The 18,509-nt window shown below is 38.2% G+C and overlaps 1 protein-coding gene across 1 annotated transcript in view; it reads right to left on the bottom strand.

Annotated features, from left to right (window-relative positions):
- Nucleotides 1-5,581: 5,581 nt before the first annotated feature.
- The window catches only part of RAB32 (RAB32, member RAS oncogene family), a 22,446-nt gene continuing 9,518 nt past the window's right edge, over nt 5,582-18,509 (bottom strand). Inside the window, exons 2-3 of the mRNA XM_085310557.1 lie at nt 9,400-9,677; nt 5,582-7,049 (exon numbers count right to left, since the gene is read on the bottom strand). Coding sequence (XP_085166683.1) covers nt 6,900-7,049; nt 9,400-9,677 — 428 coding nt within the window. The 3' untranslated portion in view covers nt 5,582-6,899. The remainder of the gene's footprint in view (nt 7,050-9,399; nt 9,678-18,509) is intronic.

Below are 18,509 nucleotides of genomic sequence, written 5' to 3'. Positions count from 1 at the left end.
GGCTTATTACTCTTTAGCATTTAATTTAAAACATTCACTGCAATTACATTCACTGTGACATTAACTTCTATTTGGTAACTGAGATTTAAAACAAATCCCGTTCTGTAAAGAAAAGAAGTGTTCTGTCTCTTGCTGAGACCCAGTCCCATAACAGAGAGCCTTTGCCAATTCAGCATTTGTACACTAAAGTAGTTCCCAGGGCATTTCTTTTTGTCGCTTCTTGAAGGTGGGATTTAGCATGCCACTTGAAGAGGCACGAACTAAAACGAACTGTGTAGGTGGTACTTCAATAATTTGCTTGCATATCCACATTTTTAACGTACCTCCAATATCCATCATTAAAGTACATCAGGTTTTCATTGGGGAATAGATGTGARTTGTTCTTAAAACTACAGAGTTAACTCAGAACTTGGTTGCAACCTCCAAAGCTGCTGAGTTTGCAATCCAGGTAAGCAGAATTGCATTTGCCACTAATGCATTCATCCTTCTCTGTAAAAACAAAAAGCAAATCTGATTTCCRCTATAAGGTGTAATTTTGGTTTGTATTACACCAGCAAAAGTCAGAAGCATCTTCTGATGTCACTAAACTTAAAAACTAAGCTTAAAAAAAGCTACAGTAAGAGAAAATGTAATTGCTCCCCTCTAATACGTTTCCAATTTGAGATTGTTCCATGTGATTAAAGGTACAACTGTAGAACAGATTTCTTTACAGATGGGGCATGGAAAATTAAGTAACAAAAAGAAAAAGACAAGGAGATAAAACATGAAGTAGCTAATTGAGATTACACAGAACACCAATTATAGACAGCAACTACAGAAGTAATTGTGGATTCTTTTGGTTTAGCTACTARGCAAAAATATTAGTAGTGATTTGGATAAAAACAGGTAATGTTTTTAGATTTTTGTACAGAAAATCATGTATTTTAAAACTATCAGAATAAGTCAGATACTTGTACTGATCAAAAATACTGGTTTTCATTGATCACTCACTCTCTTCCTAGKAGACAATGTTACTCCTTACAGCAGTCTTACTCCATGCCTTTAGCCTTTATTCAGCACAATGACGACAATCTACGTGCCACCATAACTCATTGAGTAACTCTTATCTAATTATGTTTAAAAAATAATAATCTGAGAGGAAAAAAAAATAACCCACCCTCACAGGCAATCTAACTGAAAGCCTTTGCTCCTTGAGCTACTGAATATTAGAAAGCAGTGATTTTGGGTACCTTGAGATAAAGCACAGCTGATTTTTTTTTTTAAAGTTTGCCTGCACAAGAAACTGCAGAAGCATTAGCACTTAAACTGGCCAGTGCTATCCAGAGAAAAGAGACCAGAAGTAATCTTTGTGCGGAATACAACTACTTCGGTATGACTGATTCATAGCCCTCCCCAGAAGTACTGACCTAATGTAAAAACACTTTTGTTCAGGTTACATTGATTTCAAGTTTACATATAACTTGGGGAGGAAAGGGGAGGGGACAGACCTTTTGCTCCAGCAGTGCTATGACAGCATTGTCAAAATAATTCAGATTCACTTTTTATAACCAAAGATACTTAGACATAATGTGAACAATGGAAATGGATAGTGGAGCCCAAGTACCATGCTACRGACTAACCTCAATACCACACACTCAGACACTCTTGCAATGCCAGTTAAACCAAATCCATCTGACCATGAAGGGTAGAAAGCCCGTTATTCTGGAAAGATAAAGTATTTTGATATACACCAGGAGAGGATGAAGGAGTTYAGAAATAGAACTAGCAGCATGTCCATGCTATCTTTAAACTCCAAGGAGCTGAAAGCTTCCCAATGGGGCTAATGATTACTTCCAAGCATAACTTAAGTTTCCAGAAAGGTCATCATAATGAACAGTTTTAAAAAATTCTCAAGTTTCAAAATAACCTGATGAGGCAAAACAGAACTCTGAAGCAGTCTATATACTTTATCCCAAAGACTGAGTGCTAGGTTTAATTTCCTAGAACCTTACAAGATAGATAGCATCTCTTTTAACATTAAAATGCCACAAGACAYGTAGAGCTCTCATGTTTTACTCCCAAATTATCCACTGAGTTACAAGTTAAGGTTGATATGGCCAGGAATCCTGTGTATTTTAATTAAGTCATTTAGAGTTCAGGCCAAATGATGATTTACCCTGTGACAGCAAGATGCAAAATCACTGCAGTCATCACACTCCTGGCAAAGTGATGTGGAGAAAAAGTCATACTGAGATGCTGGCCCTCTACTTGTACATCTGCCAAGCCAAAGCTACCCCAAACRCCAACCCTACAAGTTTTTACTAGACACTAGTACTTAGCACACTGAAATGAGTAAAATAAGCAGCTAGTAGAATTTATTCATACAAATATGCAAGCTACATAAGAATTCTAAGCTAGTAACTTTCACTGAATGAACATGTTTTTAGGTGGTGGTGAAGGAATCCATGTGTTTTTTAAACACATGATTATGGAGTTAAGTACTATTTTTCCTGGAAATTCTTACTCAAGACAAAAATTGAAACAGAAGTGAGCTTACAAACTGAGCTGCATAATGGCCAAACACAATACACGCACCACATCTTTCAGTAATCTTCATTTTGGAGTCAGTTTTCTGTCTTGTATGTTCCTTATTTTCAATAGTTTCCTGCTGTGGGGCAAAGAGCTTTGACTGAAGTAAGCAAYCTTTCACATACTGCCAACTGGATGAAGTATTTCCATGCAAAATCATTATTCATTGCACTGGCATTTTGCTATAGTTTTTACTCCTCTAAAATATATTGCTGCCTCCATTTCTTAAATTCTGTAGTAATTCATTATACAAAGGACCAAATCATACACCTATTTAAGAGAAATAAATTTCTATAGCAAATAAAGTCATCTTTAAAGCAGGAAAAAAAAAAACAGCCAGTTTTGCATTTTAGAATCAATGTCACTAGCAAGGTATCAAGACTAGAAGGAAGGCGAGAGAGCAAGTTTTTAAAAGCAAAATGTTTTACCATTTGATATCATGATTTTATAGCAGATATCTTCTGTAACTATTTGCTTTTTATCACCATGTATCAAATGGTTACTCAGGTATTGAGTCWGTAACAATGACAAATGACTCCCCAGAGATTAGACGCTTCAGATGAGCAAAAATTTGTACAACTTAAGGAGACAGCATGGTATTAAGACTCAATAGGTCTGACATGAAGTTTAAACAAACAAAGCTATGGAGCTTGGAATAACTCATCTTTTTCTACTACTATAGTTAAGATACACCTAGAAAACTCCATACTGAAGGATCACTAATTGCCCAAACTCCTTTACAGTTTTCTCTGCAATTGTGATGCCCTATTCAGCTTTTTAAATGAGTAGAGGCCAACTTTGCATTTGCTACATAGACATACTGCACAGCTACAAACCCRGAAGACACTATGTCATCTTCAGCCTTAATGACATTCGTTGTTGGAAACATGTCAGRTAGGACATTTTACTAAAGCACTGATCCAGATTTTTCTTAAATCTCAGAAGAAAAATTGTCCCTTAAATATACAGACAAGGAACCCAGGTACTTTTTCATTTAAGATTGATGTTTTGCATTGTAAGAGCTAATGAAATAAAGTAGCATGAGGTCCCTGTTCATCTGATCGAGGTGAATCATCAGTTTACTATATATCCTATAAATGTAAAACAAATAATGTTTGACACTTTTTGCTCACTTTATTGCCCAAAGTTAAACTGTGTCTGTCTAAACTTCCAAATATCTTTCCAAATCAAAGACCTTGGGTTAATTAGGGCAGAGTTTAATTAATCTAAATAGTTTTTGGCAAATCACACAAATCTCCTTATTCTCCTCCTTCAGGGAGATGTTCCCATTCCCTTTCCAGGCTACGTAGGATGCTTAACTTTTCATTTAGGGTTAGCCTTCYGCTAACCTGATTCACCTACCGTTATACAGTCTCACATGTAGTAATTCTACTGTCAGGGAACAGGAGAGAAAATGAAGTTAGCAGCAGAAGGGAAAAAGAAAACACATGGCAAGTCTGAGTTACTGGTAAGATGCATTAAAGCTAGATCCCCCCTCCACTCCCCCAAAGGCAGGGAGAAAAAAAAAAAAAAAAAAAGATTTTACCCATATGATTCTATGATTAGCAAAGCGATGTTTTTCTACACTATTAGAATTAGGTAATCTCAGAAAGCCTGCTGTACAATAGTTTCTGCAGTCCCTTTAGACCTGACTCTGTTTTTGTATATGGCACTTCCTGAACCTTACCCTGCCTCAGCTTCTCTACTACATCAGAATTACCACAGACCACCATAGTTTGTCAGTTCTGGCCACTCTACATTCACATAAAAGTTTAGAAGAAAGCAAGCTACGTACAGAACAGGGAAAGTGCTTGTACTTTGCAGTAATAGGTCTCCAAGCAGAAGTTCAAACATTTGCGAAACTATAATCTGTACAGAGCAGTTAGACCAGGAGACAGTGCTTACCGTTATCCCYGAGAGGATCTAGTTAAAATAGATGCAGTAGGGTAGAGTTTAACAAGCTTCAGAGTTGGTCTTCATTCTGCTGTTTCAAGAACATCTGAAAACTGAAAGCACATGCTAGTTGCTTGGCAAAAACCTATAGTCCTCCACTGGCAGTTTCTCCAGTGACATAGGTATTTAAGGAATGAGTGTCTGAATTTAATTAGACTAGCTTTATGTGGTACTGTTAGGTACATGAACAGATTCAAGAAATGATACGCTTTTCCATTAGTGAGCAGCTTTGTGTAGTAGYGCATATCTAGTAAATACACGTATTGGAAGCAACACTAGCATGAAATGATATCATTTGACTGATCCCCAGCTGCTGTTGTATGTTTTGACCTCCTCAAGTGATCAAGCTATACACATGCCTCAGTGGCCAGTTACTGAACTTGTGCAGTTATATTCATAAGTTTGGAAACAGTACACTGGGGAATAAGTGGCTTTAAAAAACAAATTCACAGTTCAAATAGAGCTGCTCTGTAAATGAATGGACAAGGATATTACTTTAGCTTCAGGTTAACTTAAAAAGTTACCACAAGAAAGCCAGTAAATAAGGAACACAGATGAGTGCAATTTCTTTTCTGAAATGATACAGGATATCAAAAAAAGTTTGAGTTGCAACCAAGCTTTAATTCCCAATAAATCTGCACAAGCCTAATGGAGATGAGTTATTCACAGTAGTACATGAGGGGAGGATGAGAGACTATAGACATATCAAAATAAGAGAGGTTCAGACTAAAGAAGTTTCCACAGTGAGAAAAGTCAAGCAGTGKAACAGTCCCAGGTACTGTGTAGTCTCCATCAMTGGAAATTTAAGATCAGACTGCATAAAGTCCTCAGCACACTGACCTAGACAACCTCCTAAGAACCATTTAAACCCAAATTATCTTGTGATCCTAATATAGCTAAATCCAGTTTTATCTTGTGCTAGGTCTAACCATAATAATTTAAGGTCTTTGATGCTGCAGCCACTAGAAGATAGAGCTATTTTCAAATGCCAATGAAAACACTTGTGTACAGGGTAGATTACTAAACAGTTTTGAGGGCTCAAAAGCACACACCAACAACATAAGATGCCCAAATATATTTATTTGTCTTTAAAAGTATGTTACTCTTCAGAGGAAAGAAAGACAAGGAAATCTTAATACATATTAAAGTATCAATCTGGCACATACCTCATGCTTATGTTTAAGTAACCATCAGACCAAGCAAGATAAGATTTCAGAAATCAGTAGCAATCACAGTGCTAGGACTTAAGAAGCCCTTAAGATAAAAGGGAACTTCAAAGCCTCTCAGCCAAGCAGAGAGTTCAAGAACATATTCAAGAACTGTAAGAGCAAGTCTCTGCTCCCTTTTGACCTTCACCTGCTTCCAGAAATGCATGTGAGTTATAACAAGGAAATTTAAACATCTCAGTACACTGAGTTACAGACTGGTAAGCCAGTTYACCAGCCCCAAGTAGAGTGCAGCACTTTTCTAAAATTGAAAGAGTTAGAGTATGGAGTTTTTTGATTCATTAATCACACGACAGCAATATTTACTTTTTGCAGCTCTTGCCAGTCTCCAGTGTTAGTGCATGAAATTTTCTGGATGTTTATTTCTAGGTGTGATATGGGTGCAGTTACCACAGTTGTGTTGTYTGTACAATTCTATTCGTTAATGTGTTTCCTAAGTATTAGTTCAGAGTATTTGCCTTAATGGCTAGAGATACCAACAAAAATGTATCTCTGTGGTCATGTTTTCCTCCTGCCAAATACAATCATTTTTCCCATTTCTTGTTCTTACTCAGTGGCAAAAAMCACCATCTACTTCACTCAGTCGTGGTGAACACATTAAGGAAGGTATCTCCTGTCATTGGTCATCAGCTATTTCTACCTATTTCAAGATTTCTATGATGTCTTGATCCAGGAGAAYTAGCAATCAGACAAACCGTCATAGTGGGGATAATAAACAGGGACACGTGCAAGTGAAAAGTAAGGCTAGAGTGGGACATCACTGGTGACAAAGAAGAAGTTTATAGCAAAGGTGTAAGTGTCTATTCAGCTAAAATCATGCTGAGTAAGTCCTATTTGGAATGCACCACATGTCCTAGAAGCAAACTAGATAYCAAATGTTGTCTTCATTCCTTTATAGGAGAGTGTAAACACTACCTTATGTTCTCAAGTAAGAAACTAATTGGACTTAGATGCAGCCACTCAAGAAAGTGAAATCACAAGATATTCTTGTTTAGCATGAAACTGAGTATGTAAACACCCACAAGCATCACCTATTCAGAGAATACCAGACGCCCCATATGGATTGTCACAACGCAGCACCATAGCAGCAGTTTGATTTAAGGAACAGTCTTGCTGCTCATTCCATCACATTTACACTGAACAGTGGTAGCATTAGCAGCACTGTGATTTACTCTCTGCTTTCAATGGGTCTAGGTCCAGTTTTGGTTTCCCCACATCATTCTCTTCATTAGGAAAGGTTTTGTAGTTGGCAAGGATGTTTTCCACCAAGAATCGAGCAGCTTCATCTATGTTGATGTTGTCCTAAAAGTATTGAAGGCAAAGAAATAAGATCATAAAAAAGTGCACATGCCTATTAAAATCTGGCCAAATACAAACCCTTCTGTACGGTCTCAGTCTTGACATAAGCAGCTTAAATACACCAGATATTGCTCATACACTTGCTTTTGCAAAAAGCTTCTAGAAAGTTTTGATAAAATGTTATTCACCTTTATGACAAATAGGATACTTTGACTCTAACCTGGTAGGTGGTCTAGAGATGACTATTACTTGCATTTGGAAAACTGGCAAGTACTGTAGCGCCTTTCTACAGCATGAAAAGTGGTAGGCAATTACACAGTTTATAGTGGTGTTCCACCTTTTGGGGTCTTTTCCTGCTTCTGCTGCAGTTGGAGGCACTTATTTATTTAAAAGGACATTTTCTATCAGCCTCCAAAACCCAGTTGAAGTCAGTGCACCTCACTCTTCAAAGCATGCACAAGAAGATGTAAACTACATTAACACCCATCCCAGAGTGGGTGTATATGCAGGATGCCTAGAGCTGCATTTCAGCAGGGTACCTCAGAGGCTGGTCTGGCCAATGCCAATGGGCCCTTGGCTATAGCTTCTGAGTTGGCTGAGCCACCTGTTAGTTTACAGTTGGGTAGCCACATTTGGAACCACTCTTATCTTTGGTACCAGCAGAGATACTATGTCAATGCACTGTTCTGTCTCCGTAAGTAGAACTCTGCTCTTTACGCTGGAAGAATAGGTCATGAGAACATATTTAAGCAGTTGCTGTTGTAGTTTGCAAGTCTGCAGCTGACATACAGAAATCGCTTTTGGGAATCTGCAAATAGGTACTTTTCCCTGTCCACTTTTCTCCTCTTTCTAGGGGGCAGATGTTCATAAGATATTTCTATGAATATTTACATCCTCTGCAGTTCTATTTCCTAATCCACACRTAATGGATCCTAACATGTTACCGATGACTAGACAATATTCAAATTTAAGAAAATAAAAATGCAGTCATGAAGTTTTGATGAGCTTCTTTTAACTTTAGCTTTTCAAGCCCTGAACAAGTGAATCCATAGCTGAACTAGAACTAGTATTGTTTGGACTTCTCTCTGCACTGAGAACCTTGTTCTACATTGGCATCTTTAAAATGCGACCTAAAATGCAAGCTATTACTCCACTTCCATAATACTCTTACTCCAAAGTTACTTACACTTCTTTTTAAGACTATGTTACGGTCTATATGTAGGAGTGTTAAGGGCAACTGAAGAGCTGTCTAGCTGAAGCTTCAAGAAGACACATAACCCACAGCAGAATATTAATATAGATTTTAAGGCTCTTTATAGTAAAATCTTCTCTTTTTGAGTAACAGATGAGTGGGTTTGAGAGTTACTATTTGTTCAAAGTCAAACAAGTGATTAGCTAATTTAACTCAAATTCCTGCCACATGTACCTTTCTTCCTTATTTTAATATAGTCAAGAAGAGACATTTTACTTTCTTCTAACCRCATTCCTCTTGCAGATCTTTTCTTCTTTAAAAGAGTTATCTAAGCATCCTGAGGTGCCAGAAATGGTTTTCTTACAAAAAGAGAGAACAGTTTGTGCCAATTTGTCTCAGTGGCAGTTAAAAAAAGCTGGGGGGGGTGTGTGTGTGGAAAGAGCCTTGTGATTTAGCTTATCTATGCAGAAATTATCAGCCAGACCAGCCATTTGGTCCATGAGGCACATAAAATCTGGTTGTCKTGATCTAGAATAGCCTTTCATATTCAGAATTAAAGAAGCCATTCTATTTCACTTCTGACTAAAGAACAGCAAGCTTATAAGCAGGTAACAATATACTATATATAAAGTTATTCAAAATTATCTGAGTAAAGCAGCTGTCTATCTTAGCTTAAGTTACTTTGCTGAGCAATTTGTTTTTCCCCACTTCAGTTTTGCTATYGCCTGATAGAACAGAAAGGTGACTTAGTGAAGTTATCTAGCTGAGTAATACAAACGAACGAATAGCTTGATGACTTCTGCAATCTTCACACTTCCTACATGCAACAGTGAAGACAGAAGCTCAAATAAGAAAAAACTGCATCTGAAAACTACTCTATCTTTGAAAGTTTGACCAGTGTTTAGTAGTACTAGCATCTAAGYCACACTGATCTTTGACACATGTACAATCTTAAGACTCACTCAAGTCAATTAATTCAAGGTTTCCAGTTAGGTTTAAGGTTACCTCTGGACTTAAGATGCAGTTCTTATCTAAACCAAATAYGTTGCAAGTCTTCCTCAGAAGCAAGATACTGCACATACCATGTCAACTTTCACTGAACCCTGGAGACCTGGACTGTCAGTTCCTGCACCTGAGTTTAATGTTTCTTTTTAGGCTCACCTTGGCAGAGGTTTCAAACCACCCAACGAAGCCACTTTCTCTGCAGAATTGGTCCATTTGAGAGGGATTCTGGTTGCCATCTTTTTTCTGGTCACACTTGTTTGCAAGAAGAACTGCAGGGATAGGGCTGCCATTGGGAAGTAGTACTTTACTGTCCAAATCATGCTTCCATTTTGAAACAGCCTCAAAAGTGGAGCCTCTTGTGACATCAAAGACCACAAAAGCACCAACTGCCTCTTTGTAGTATACTCTTGTCATATTTCCAAAACGCTCCTGGCCTGAAAGAAAAAAGAGTGACAAAGCATTCGTTTTTTAAGCATTAATGGTAAAGGTAAATGTATTTCAGTGCCAGGTTAGTAAACATGAGTTTGGCATTTAGGACTAGTCACCTAGTTTATGCAACACTGGCCTGCCTCTACCATCCTGTATTAGCTCACTGTAAGAAAGCTATTATGTATATCATGCATGACAACACTTGAATGCTAATTGTTTTGCATTTCCAAGTACTACCTAACAAATAAGTTAAAAAAAAAAAAAAAAAGTGTTCTTTAAGAGAAGTCATACTTAAAAATGCTACCAGCACAACTGGACCCAAGTTATTATTTCCTCAGAAGAAGCTTCTACATCTTCTACATCACTGAGATATATATCTGGCATCTTCACATACATTAAAGGTTTTATTTTCCTTAAGGAAAAGCTCAAAAGGAGTTAGTTTAACAGTTGTAGGTAAGCCTTTAACTTCAGCTTTTAAGTTTGAGAAGTTCAAAGKATAGATGTTCTACAGCAAGCATCTCCAGGATTTGGTACAATATGACCAAGATAGTTAAAGAACAATTACTCGTAACAAAAGTTCTCTGTATTTTACGGAGTGCAACTTTACACACTCCATGCTCTCAAAGAGGACAAAACTCTCTACCTCCACACTCAAAGCTCAAGTTTTGAAAGATCACCATTATGCCACAGATTCCTGAACCAACAAGCCAAGCATCAAGCTTGCATCTCAGTGACTGTCACTAGAAGAGACACATTGCTTATACACTGTTTAGGAAACTGTATGTAGGGCTTGCATTCAGGTAAATCGCATTCTTTCCCTAGACCTTGCCAGGCTTGATCCTCATGCCTAAAAGATATATTCTGTATATCTGTATAGGTAATGGCTGTACCACTTGRGTCAAAATTTAGTTCCCATTTTCATGAATCAAATGCTATTTGAAGAGTATGGCCAGAAGGTTTTGACTACCTCTGCAGATTAAGTGCACTATGTCTGAAGAAGTTTTACCTTTAGGTTCACTTTTTGTTTGTTTGTTTAAAGAAGCTGCAGAGTCAAGTTTAGTGAYATTAACTCAGGAATTGTATATAGTACCATTCCAGCAATGAGGAGCTCCTTCTCATCTTTGTAATTTTTTAGTTKCAAATCTCACCCATAAATTATTACACAGGAATACTTTCCACTGTGATTTAGCAGTTCAGATTGCACTTGTGCTCAATTCAGGGAGTATCCTTCAACAATATGACTGGTCCACAAAGCAGACAAATGTACTCTCAAGGTTTCATGATTTACAGAAAAAAAAAACACTAGTCTGACTCTGAAATAGTCTAGAAATGGACACCACCACTTGAGATACTGGCCATCATTTTACATGAGACTATACATGAGTATGAAGCAATGAGAAGAACAGTCACATTAGTCATTCCTATTCAGTCTGTAGGGAGTTGTGTAGATTTGGAGTTTTCTTCTTTTCTTAGCTAAGTTTTGAAAAGCTTTGAAAAAACTTCAAAAAAAATACAAAAAAGTTTATCAGTTGCAAAGAGGCTTGCTCGATAGTTTCTGGAGGAGGGGTGCAGAGACACTGCAGTTGCTACAATTTGTGAAATTTGTGGATGGGCTATCAGTCACCACTTCTCAGGCAGTTGTGCATGCTGCAGGTGAATATGGCTGCTGATCAGTTATTACAGTGAAGAACATTATCAGTGACTAAATCCCTTCCTCCCTACCCTCCTACCCCAAAAGGCTTTAAGAGCAAAAACAATTAGCAAGAGGCATTAGTCTCCCAGAGCAATAACCCTTGCTGAAACCTGCACACAAATTGAAGATGCTTGAAAGCTGCTTATGACAAGGTACTAGTTCAAAAAAAGTTAGCAGTTTTTCAGGATTGGTTACAGTGTATATTTTGTTACAGTCCTAGTGAGTACCATGCGGTTTTTCTTCCTTTAAAATACAGAGGCTTCACCTCAGTCAGAGCGCCTGATAATCTCCAAGAGGTTTATCAACTCATTCACCATCTCCAAGAGAAATTCTATCGTTATCATACTTGCTGCTCCCACTCGTTTCCTCAAACTTCTCAMCCACCTAGCCCAATGCCTTCATATCTGATGAGCTGATATAAATGCAACTAGTAATCACTCAAGAGTGCCCTGCAGTTACTTCCCCTGACTTCAGTGGCTTCCCGTGCCTCACTATCCACAACCTGCATGAAGTTTTAGTAACACAAAACCCTGCTGTCATGAGCAAGAGCTAGATATGCTATGCCTGAAGGGCAGTACTTGTCTTGTAGTTGAGCAGCAGATCAGACAGCTAGCTGAAACTCTTTATGAAGTCCTGACCAGAGGAGAGGGCACTGTAAGGAGGGCTGTGGGATCAAGGAACTCTGGAAAGAGGCACAAGCTGAGGCTGACTTTGTGAAATAGCTTTTTTCCTTATTGTATGGTATGACAGTACTTCTGGTGGGGAAGCAAATGTGCAACTGAACCGTACTTTTGAGTGCAGTTTGTACTCTATAGCATCCACTTGGCAAGCAAGTGCTTCAGCTCTCCAGAAGCATTACTTCTAGCTGGCTTTGTTGACAGAAGTCAAGTTATTTGCTTTTACACGGCAAGTTTTGTATTTCAAATAACATTAACATATATTCTCCTGTAGTTTAAACTTGGATGAAAGCAGACAACAAAAATCCATAGGCCCGTAACACCTAACATGAAAGCCTAAACCTTTGCTTACTAGATTTCAGTTTTACATAAGGGGATATGATACTCCTTCCCCTTGAAAATCCTCCAAACAAGCAAATACCACTGTATTATTTCAAATTAATACCTAGCCCAGATATCCTCCAGCATGGAATGCTGCGCTGTTCTGGAATAGCCCAAACATCATAAACAGTTTTGGGTTATTACACAGAGAGCTGCTTTCACCTCCAGAATTTGCATRCACTGATTATGAGACACAATCTGCACCCTAGGTAATAACTGCTGTTTTATATTATCTGCAGTCTTATGAGGAAGGAACTGCTCTTTATTCTACAGAATAAGATGGCAGACCATGGCTTGCCAAAGAGGGAAAAGATTTTTGTGGTAATAGGTGTATGGTATTAGGCAGGAAGAGAGCATCCAGTATTAACCGACTAGACTTTCTGTACAACCCAGTTACTACTGACAGTGCACATGCTTTAGGCTGAGCCTCTTGAGGGGAAAGTAAGAATATTCTTGACAATCTTGTGAAAATTTCACAGGACTTTTGGGCAAAGCTTTTACAAGTGCTTTTCTGCTTGCAAGAAAGCTCATGCACAAAAGCAAACTCTAGAATATCCTACTCCTCCAAAGTCTGGAGGTCTGAACATCATTCTGTATATCTGTGATTAAAACTGTCAAATGATACCATCTTCACTGTGCTCTGTTCAGTCAACAATTTGTCCTTCCCCTTCCTAAGGCCAGCAGAATTTTCACTGTATTCTCACATGGTGAATTAACTGATGTTGAGCAGTACAGAAAGTAGATCAGACCCTCAGAGGAGAAAGGAATAGAAGTGATCAAATGAAACTAGACTGAAGAACTCCACTCCATAGAACCATGAAAGGARGGGGACAGGACTTGCTTACAACAACATTATGGAAAAGACATTAGAGGATTAAGCATGGTGGGGTAGGTCTAGTTTATTGACACAAGCCTAATGGTACCAGAATGATATCCATCCTGCGTTTCAGAGGCTTAGGTAGATGACTGGCTAGGCTATAGGACAATCCTGTAGATTAGTGGATTTCTTTTAAAGATATGGAAATGGCTGCATGCAATACAGAGTTCTGCATTCTCTAACCACACAGTTTTCACATCTAAATGACTCAGCATACTTTGTCACCGTATTTTCCAGTAATTGCAACAGCATTAAGTGAAATAATTGCATAATGTCATGCATTAGGAATTAATACAGTTTCACACAGCAGAATCATAGCAAGTAAGTTCATCATAAACTTCTAAAAAATGTAACTTAGGAAGCAAGGAAAGCTCCTAAGCTCTGATAGAAGAGCTAAGCTTAAACTAAGAGCTAGAAACCACATTAAAAAAAAAGTTATATATAGTCAATTCTGCTGTTACTTCACTGCAAAAGCTAAAGCATTTAAAGGACAAAGAAAGGTTATCACAAGATTCAGAATGTACAAGCCTTGCCTTGAAATAGAATTTAAAGAAGTTTCTAGAGCAATTGTTCCCAGTCTAAACAAGGGAGTCCTGTTTAATCACAGCAGTGAGACTGATCATTGTGACGGTTCTGTTTTTAGTTAGCAGAAGCTACCCTATGCTCCTAACATTATTTCTGCTTTTAACTCCTGTTTGCAGGATAGGATCTGAGGCAAGAAAAAAACAAGTTAGATTTGCAAGTGACTGCTGGATATACATGATATTAAGTCTGTCAGGACTCCTTCTCCCAGATTACTTACCACATAAAAGTGGAATTAAGTCTTAGAAAGTACCGCAAAATAGCATGGACCTACTCATGGAGAACAAAGTGGCCAATCTGGAAGAAGCTTTCCCACTTATATTTTTGCTATGGAAGTGAATTTTGGTTTAACCCTATCAATACCAACAGTAGAACAGAAGTTCACTTATCCTGTAAAAACTAGGCTTAGTCTGTTTTGAAACTGTACAACTCTGACAGAGAAATCAGAGTTTAATTGCATTTAAACCCTTAAAATTTCCTTATCAGGAGTAATACTACAGGACAAAGTAAAAATAATCTCTCTTTGATAAAACTAACAGTTATGAAACTTCCTGAACTTAGACTCACTGAAGAGGAGCAGGAAGATGACTAAAGGTTATAAAAGACTGAAAACTGGAAGAATGATGGAATAAATAATTTCTTTTGCTGAACTCCAGGAGTTCAAGTCTTTGGCAGCCTAATCAGATTAATGGACGGCCAGAGTCCGATATTTGACTTTAACAAATTTGACAGCTCTACATCTAATAGTTTTAAACAAGACAAATATAATCTAGACTGAAGCTGCCCAGAAATGAACACACAGCTAGCTGAAGAGTTTTACTTCAGAGCTGTTTGCTGTCAACTGGAAGAGCACTGCATAAGAAGTTTTGCAGTTCTCCCCTGCATCCAATAACACTGAGTTTTCAGAAGTCTAATAGTGAGGAGTCCTCAAATATGAGTAAGACCAAGCAGCTATTGCTAACGTTTTGTCCTTCAGAGTGATGAAAACCAGTTCAGTTAGTTGAAAAGCCTGTTTAAGTTCTATAAAGAAATAAAGAAATACATAACACAGGAAAGAAATTTAATACATGAAACAAAACTAAGAAATATCCAGCAATACTACAGTAGTGAAGAAAACGATGAAGAGATCTAGTAGATGAGAAACTGAAAGTCCAAGGTAYGTTGAAGTAGCATCCTGCTAGGGTGTTCCAGTTGCCCTGCTTTCTATCAACAGGTGGAACCTCCAGTGCAGTACTATACCCTGCAATTAACTTAGACATCACAAGATACTTAAACCACACTGAATAGTTATAACAAACATTTTCATTCTGGAAATTCCTCTTCTATCATGAAGAAGCTTCTCCAAGACCAACTGTTCCACATGATCACCGATAATCAATAATAGTCAATCTAAAATTCAAGAAGGGTCAGTAATAGCCTAGTGAACAAGGACTCCTTATGACTTCTTGGCTTGCAGTTTAACTAATTAGACAAGGCCCTCTCAGATGCTGAGGGATTAAGTTCTCACCAATAGCAAAATCAAAGGCTACAGAAATCAAAAAGAACCTCAAGGTCAACGTTTAGCAAGTTAACAGATTTGGAAGTACTTAAGTGTCTAAAAGTTGGTATAGTTTTTCTCCAAAACAAAGAAATCCAGTGCTGCCCAAAGCAGAAATTCTCTAAAGGCAGCATAATATATTACTAYATTGTCAATACTTCTGGTTTTTAGCATATAGTGTAACACTAGCTATCAACAATACACAAGATGATCTGAGGGAGCTAGTGGCATGAGCAACTCTACAGCAAGCTATTTCTAGAATACAAGAAAAGTTTAAGACAGCTTTTTCCTCAGTGAAAACCTGCATGGAACTACTGTGATATGCAGCAGGAAAAAGCAAAGAAATGGTAAGCTATATTCCAGTGCATAAGGGATTGAATATTTTGTGTACATGCACAGAAATAGAGGGGTGCAAGTAAATATTCTGAAAGAGAAATAATCACTAGAAGCATCTAAGGAACTATTCAAGTTTAAAACTTGCAGAGTTAGTTTAGGGCAGTCTCAGCAAGACTGGTGCTATACACAGCTTTTCATACCTTTCTCCCTTAGAGGAGTCCTAGGTCATTTATAGCTAATTAGCTACCCCAGATTTGGATCCAGAATACCTAGCTCATTGGCCAGGAAGCCATACAAGGAGTCAGCTAGGCTAATCATACTGATTAAGAAATACTGAGAATAAGGGGTAGTAACCTTAACTTATACCTAAGACAGTCTCTAGACAGGCATCTCTGCTAATGCTAGCACGTTAGTTTGCGTCAGAAACATATTTCTGAAGCTACCATCCCACCACTGTCACTGACTGTGCTTTGACTCACACTGTGGAGCAATCCAAACATATAAACTGGTTTCCTCTTGGTAGAAGCTGGCCTAGTAACAGGCTCCAGGACCATGCTTCACACATGGGACAGGCAACCTGTGGGGCCAGACTAGCTGTAGTTGGACTGTCTATATCATGGCTACCAGATCCTCATTGTCGGCTATTCTGACTTTATTAGCCACACTACTTGCTAGTACAGACAGTGCCTCTATTCAGACTATAGTGCCAAACTACAAGWTAGTTCTTTTGGACAGCAGTTCGGGACCAGTAGACATGATAGACATGAGTTGCTTTTATTCAGCCCAGACAGGAAAACCAATTTAATGGCAACTTGAAAACGCTTCTCACCAATCTTCCCCCATAAAGCAAAAAAATCTAACTTAATAAGCACTCCCTTTATTTCAGAATCTTCTGTAAAGCAGAACAACTGATCTCTGAATTTCTGGAGTCAGATTTTTTGCAGAGTAAAGTCAAGTAACTTCTGAATGGCAATTCCTTATTTTTGATTCCAACCCTCAGTAGAGTTTAGATCTTTCAGTGTGGTAAATTTAAATCCAAGCAGCATGCAAAATAATTTGACATGCTTACATTGTAGTGACAGGATTGGGCTGCAAGTTTTAAGAGACAGTGGTTTTAAGTCCTTTAGGAGCTGCAGGCAAGAACACACTACATTTTGGATGCCTGTTGGTCCTACAGCTGAATGTTTGGCAGAAGATAGCAAATATCTAGAATTGACCTGAACCTCCCATTTCTCCAGACATCTAATGTGCATTTTAGCACTATCAGGGTCCAGTAAGAACTGACCAGGGCTCCTTTGGAATCACAAGCAGTAATATGCTACTGGCAAGCCACTACTACTGACAATATTTTATTCTAAACCTCCACAGCTTGACCCAGAAGTGTCTTACCCTATTAGAAAGGCTTCTGCTAGGAGCAGCAAGTAGGTTAACCAAACCACTATCAATATAACAGGCCATGTTCAATTATGTCTGCCAGATTTTTCACACGGGTAGCAGCTTTAGATTACTAGAGTAGACAGCTTGACTCAGAGATAGTCAGTGCTAGATCTCTTTCATCTTCTCATTCTTACTGTTTAAGGTATCAGTGCAAAATTGCCAAGCATTTAGACTACAGAGGTGTTGAACTGTACTTSTAGCTCTAGCAGATATTAGGAACCTGTAAGCGTTACAAAATGCACATCCAGCCCAAGTCATACTTTCCACTATTGTGCAAGTCATATTTGAGATCTGTGGTTCTGCTGACAAATGCCAAGACATTAAAAAGCAAGAACTTCAAGAGAGTTATTTTCCTAGATCAGATGGTACTAAAAAGTTTCTCTGACTGCAACTCTTAGTTTCTAACACACAAGTCAGCCTCAGACTGATTTTTTCTTTTTTTTTTTTTTTTTTTTTAATTAACTGCTAGTGTCCTTTCTTTCCAGGGAGGGGGGTGAGGGCATGTTACTAACCACTGGATCAACCTTTTCCTGACAGAGGGTCCCAGGCCTTCAGAGAAAAGTAACTAGCCAATTAGTCCTTATTTATCTGCCTCCCACCTCACCATAAGAGATGACCTTTGGCACTCTGGCTACGTCTATATAAGCCAGGAACAGATCTGTAGAAGGACAGTCTGTGCTGGAGACCTGTCATCCATGGTATACACAGAAGTATAGTCAGGGAGACTTATTTTGAACTACTGCTAGTCTAAGACAAAAGATATGCTCCTAGTATTAAAGGGCATTCATGCGTCAGGATTAGTGTCATCTGACAGAAATGTAGCTACCATGATGCAAGGCTTTCCGTAAAACAAAGAATGGCACAGTAAAGCCAGAATAATCAGATTTTTTTTTTCCAGGCATGATATAGACAGTTTCCTCTGTTGCCTTTTGGAGCTTAGCTCATGAAGTTTATTAGCTTCTCTGCAAGCCCTCAGCTTCTTACCTGCAAAACTGTAGTATAGAAGCTTCCAACAAAACTTCATCTAGAGAGCTGCATCTTTGTTACTGTTGATCATAAAAGGCTATTTCCTATCTTGTTTCATGTTACACTAGAATTTCTTTTCTTACCAGCTAGATTTTTCTTTAGACTGCTCTCCTTATTTTTGCTATAGGACAATGGGAAGAATGGCAAAACCAAAGCTCCAGAGACATTTCTGTTAACTGCACAAGGGAAGTTCTTCAGATAGTTCACTTGCACAAATTATATGGGCAAATCCCTTTACAATGCTAAACAGCTCCCCTGCATAAAACTAGTAATTCACATCCTGTCTCAAAA

This window comes from Rhea americana, unplaced genomic scaffold (assembly GCF_003343005.1).
Source record: "Rhea americana isolate MKP2758 unplaced genomic scaffold, rheAme1 scaffold_108, whole genome shotgun sequence".
Classification (NCBI taxonomy): domain Eukaryota; kingdom Metazoa; phylum Chordata; class Aves; order Rheiformes; family Rheidae; genus Rhea; species Rhea americana.
Note: the sequence above shows the minus strand (reverse complement) of the source record. Positions and strands in the feature narration are given on the sequence as shown.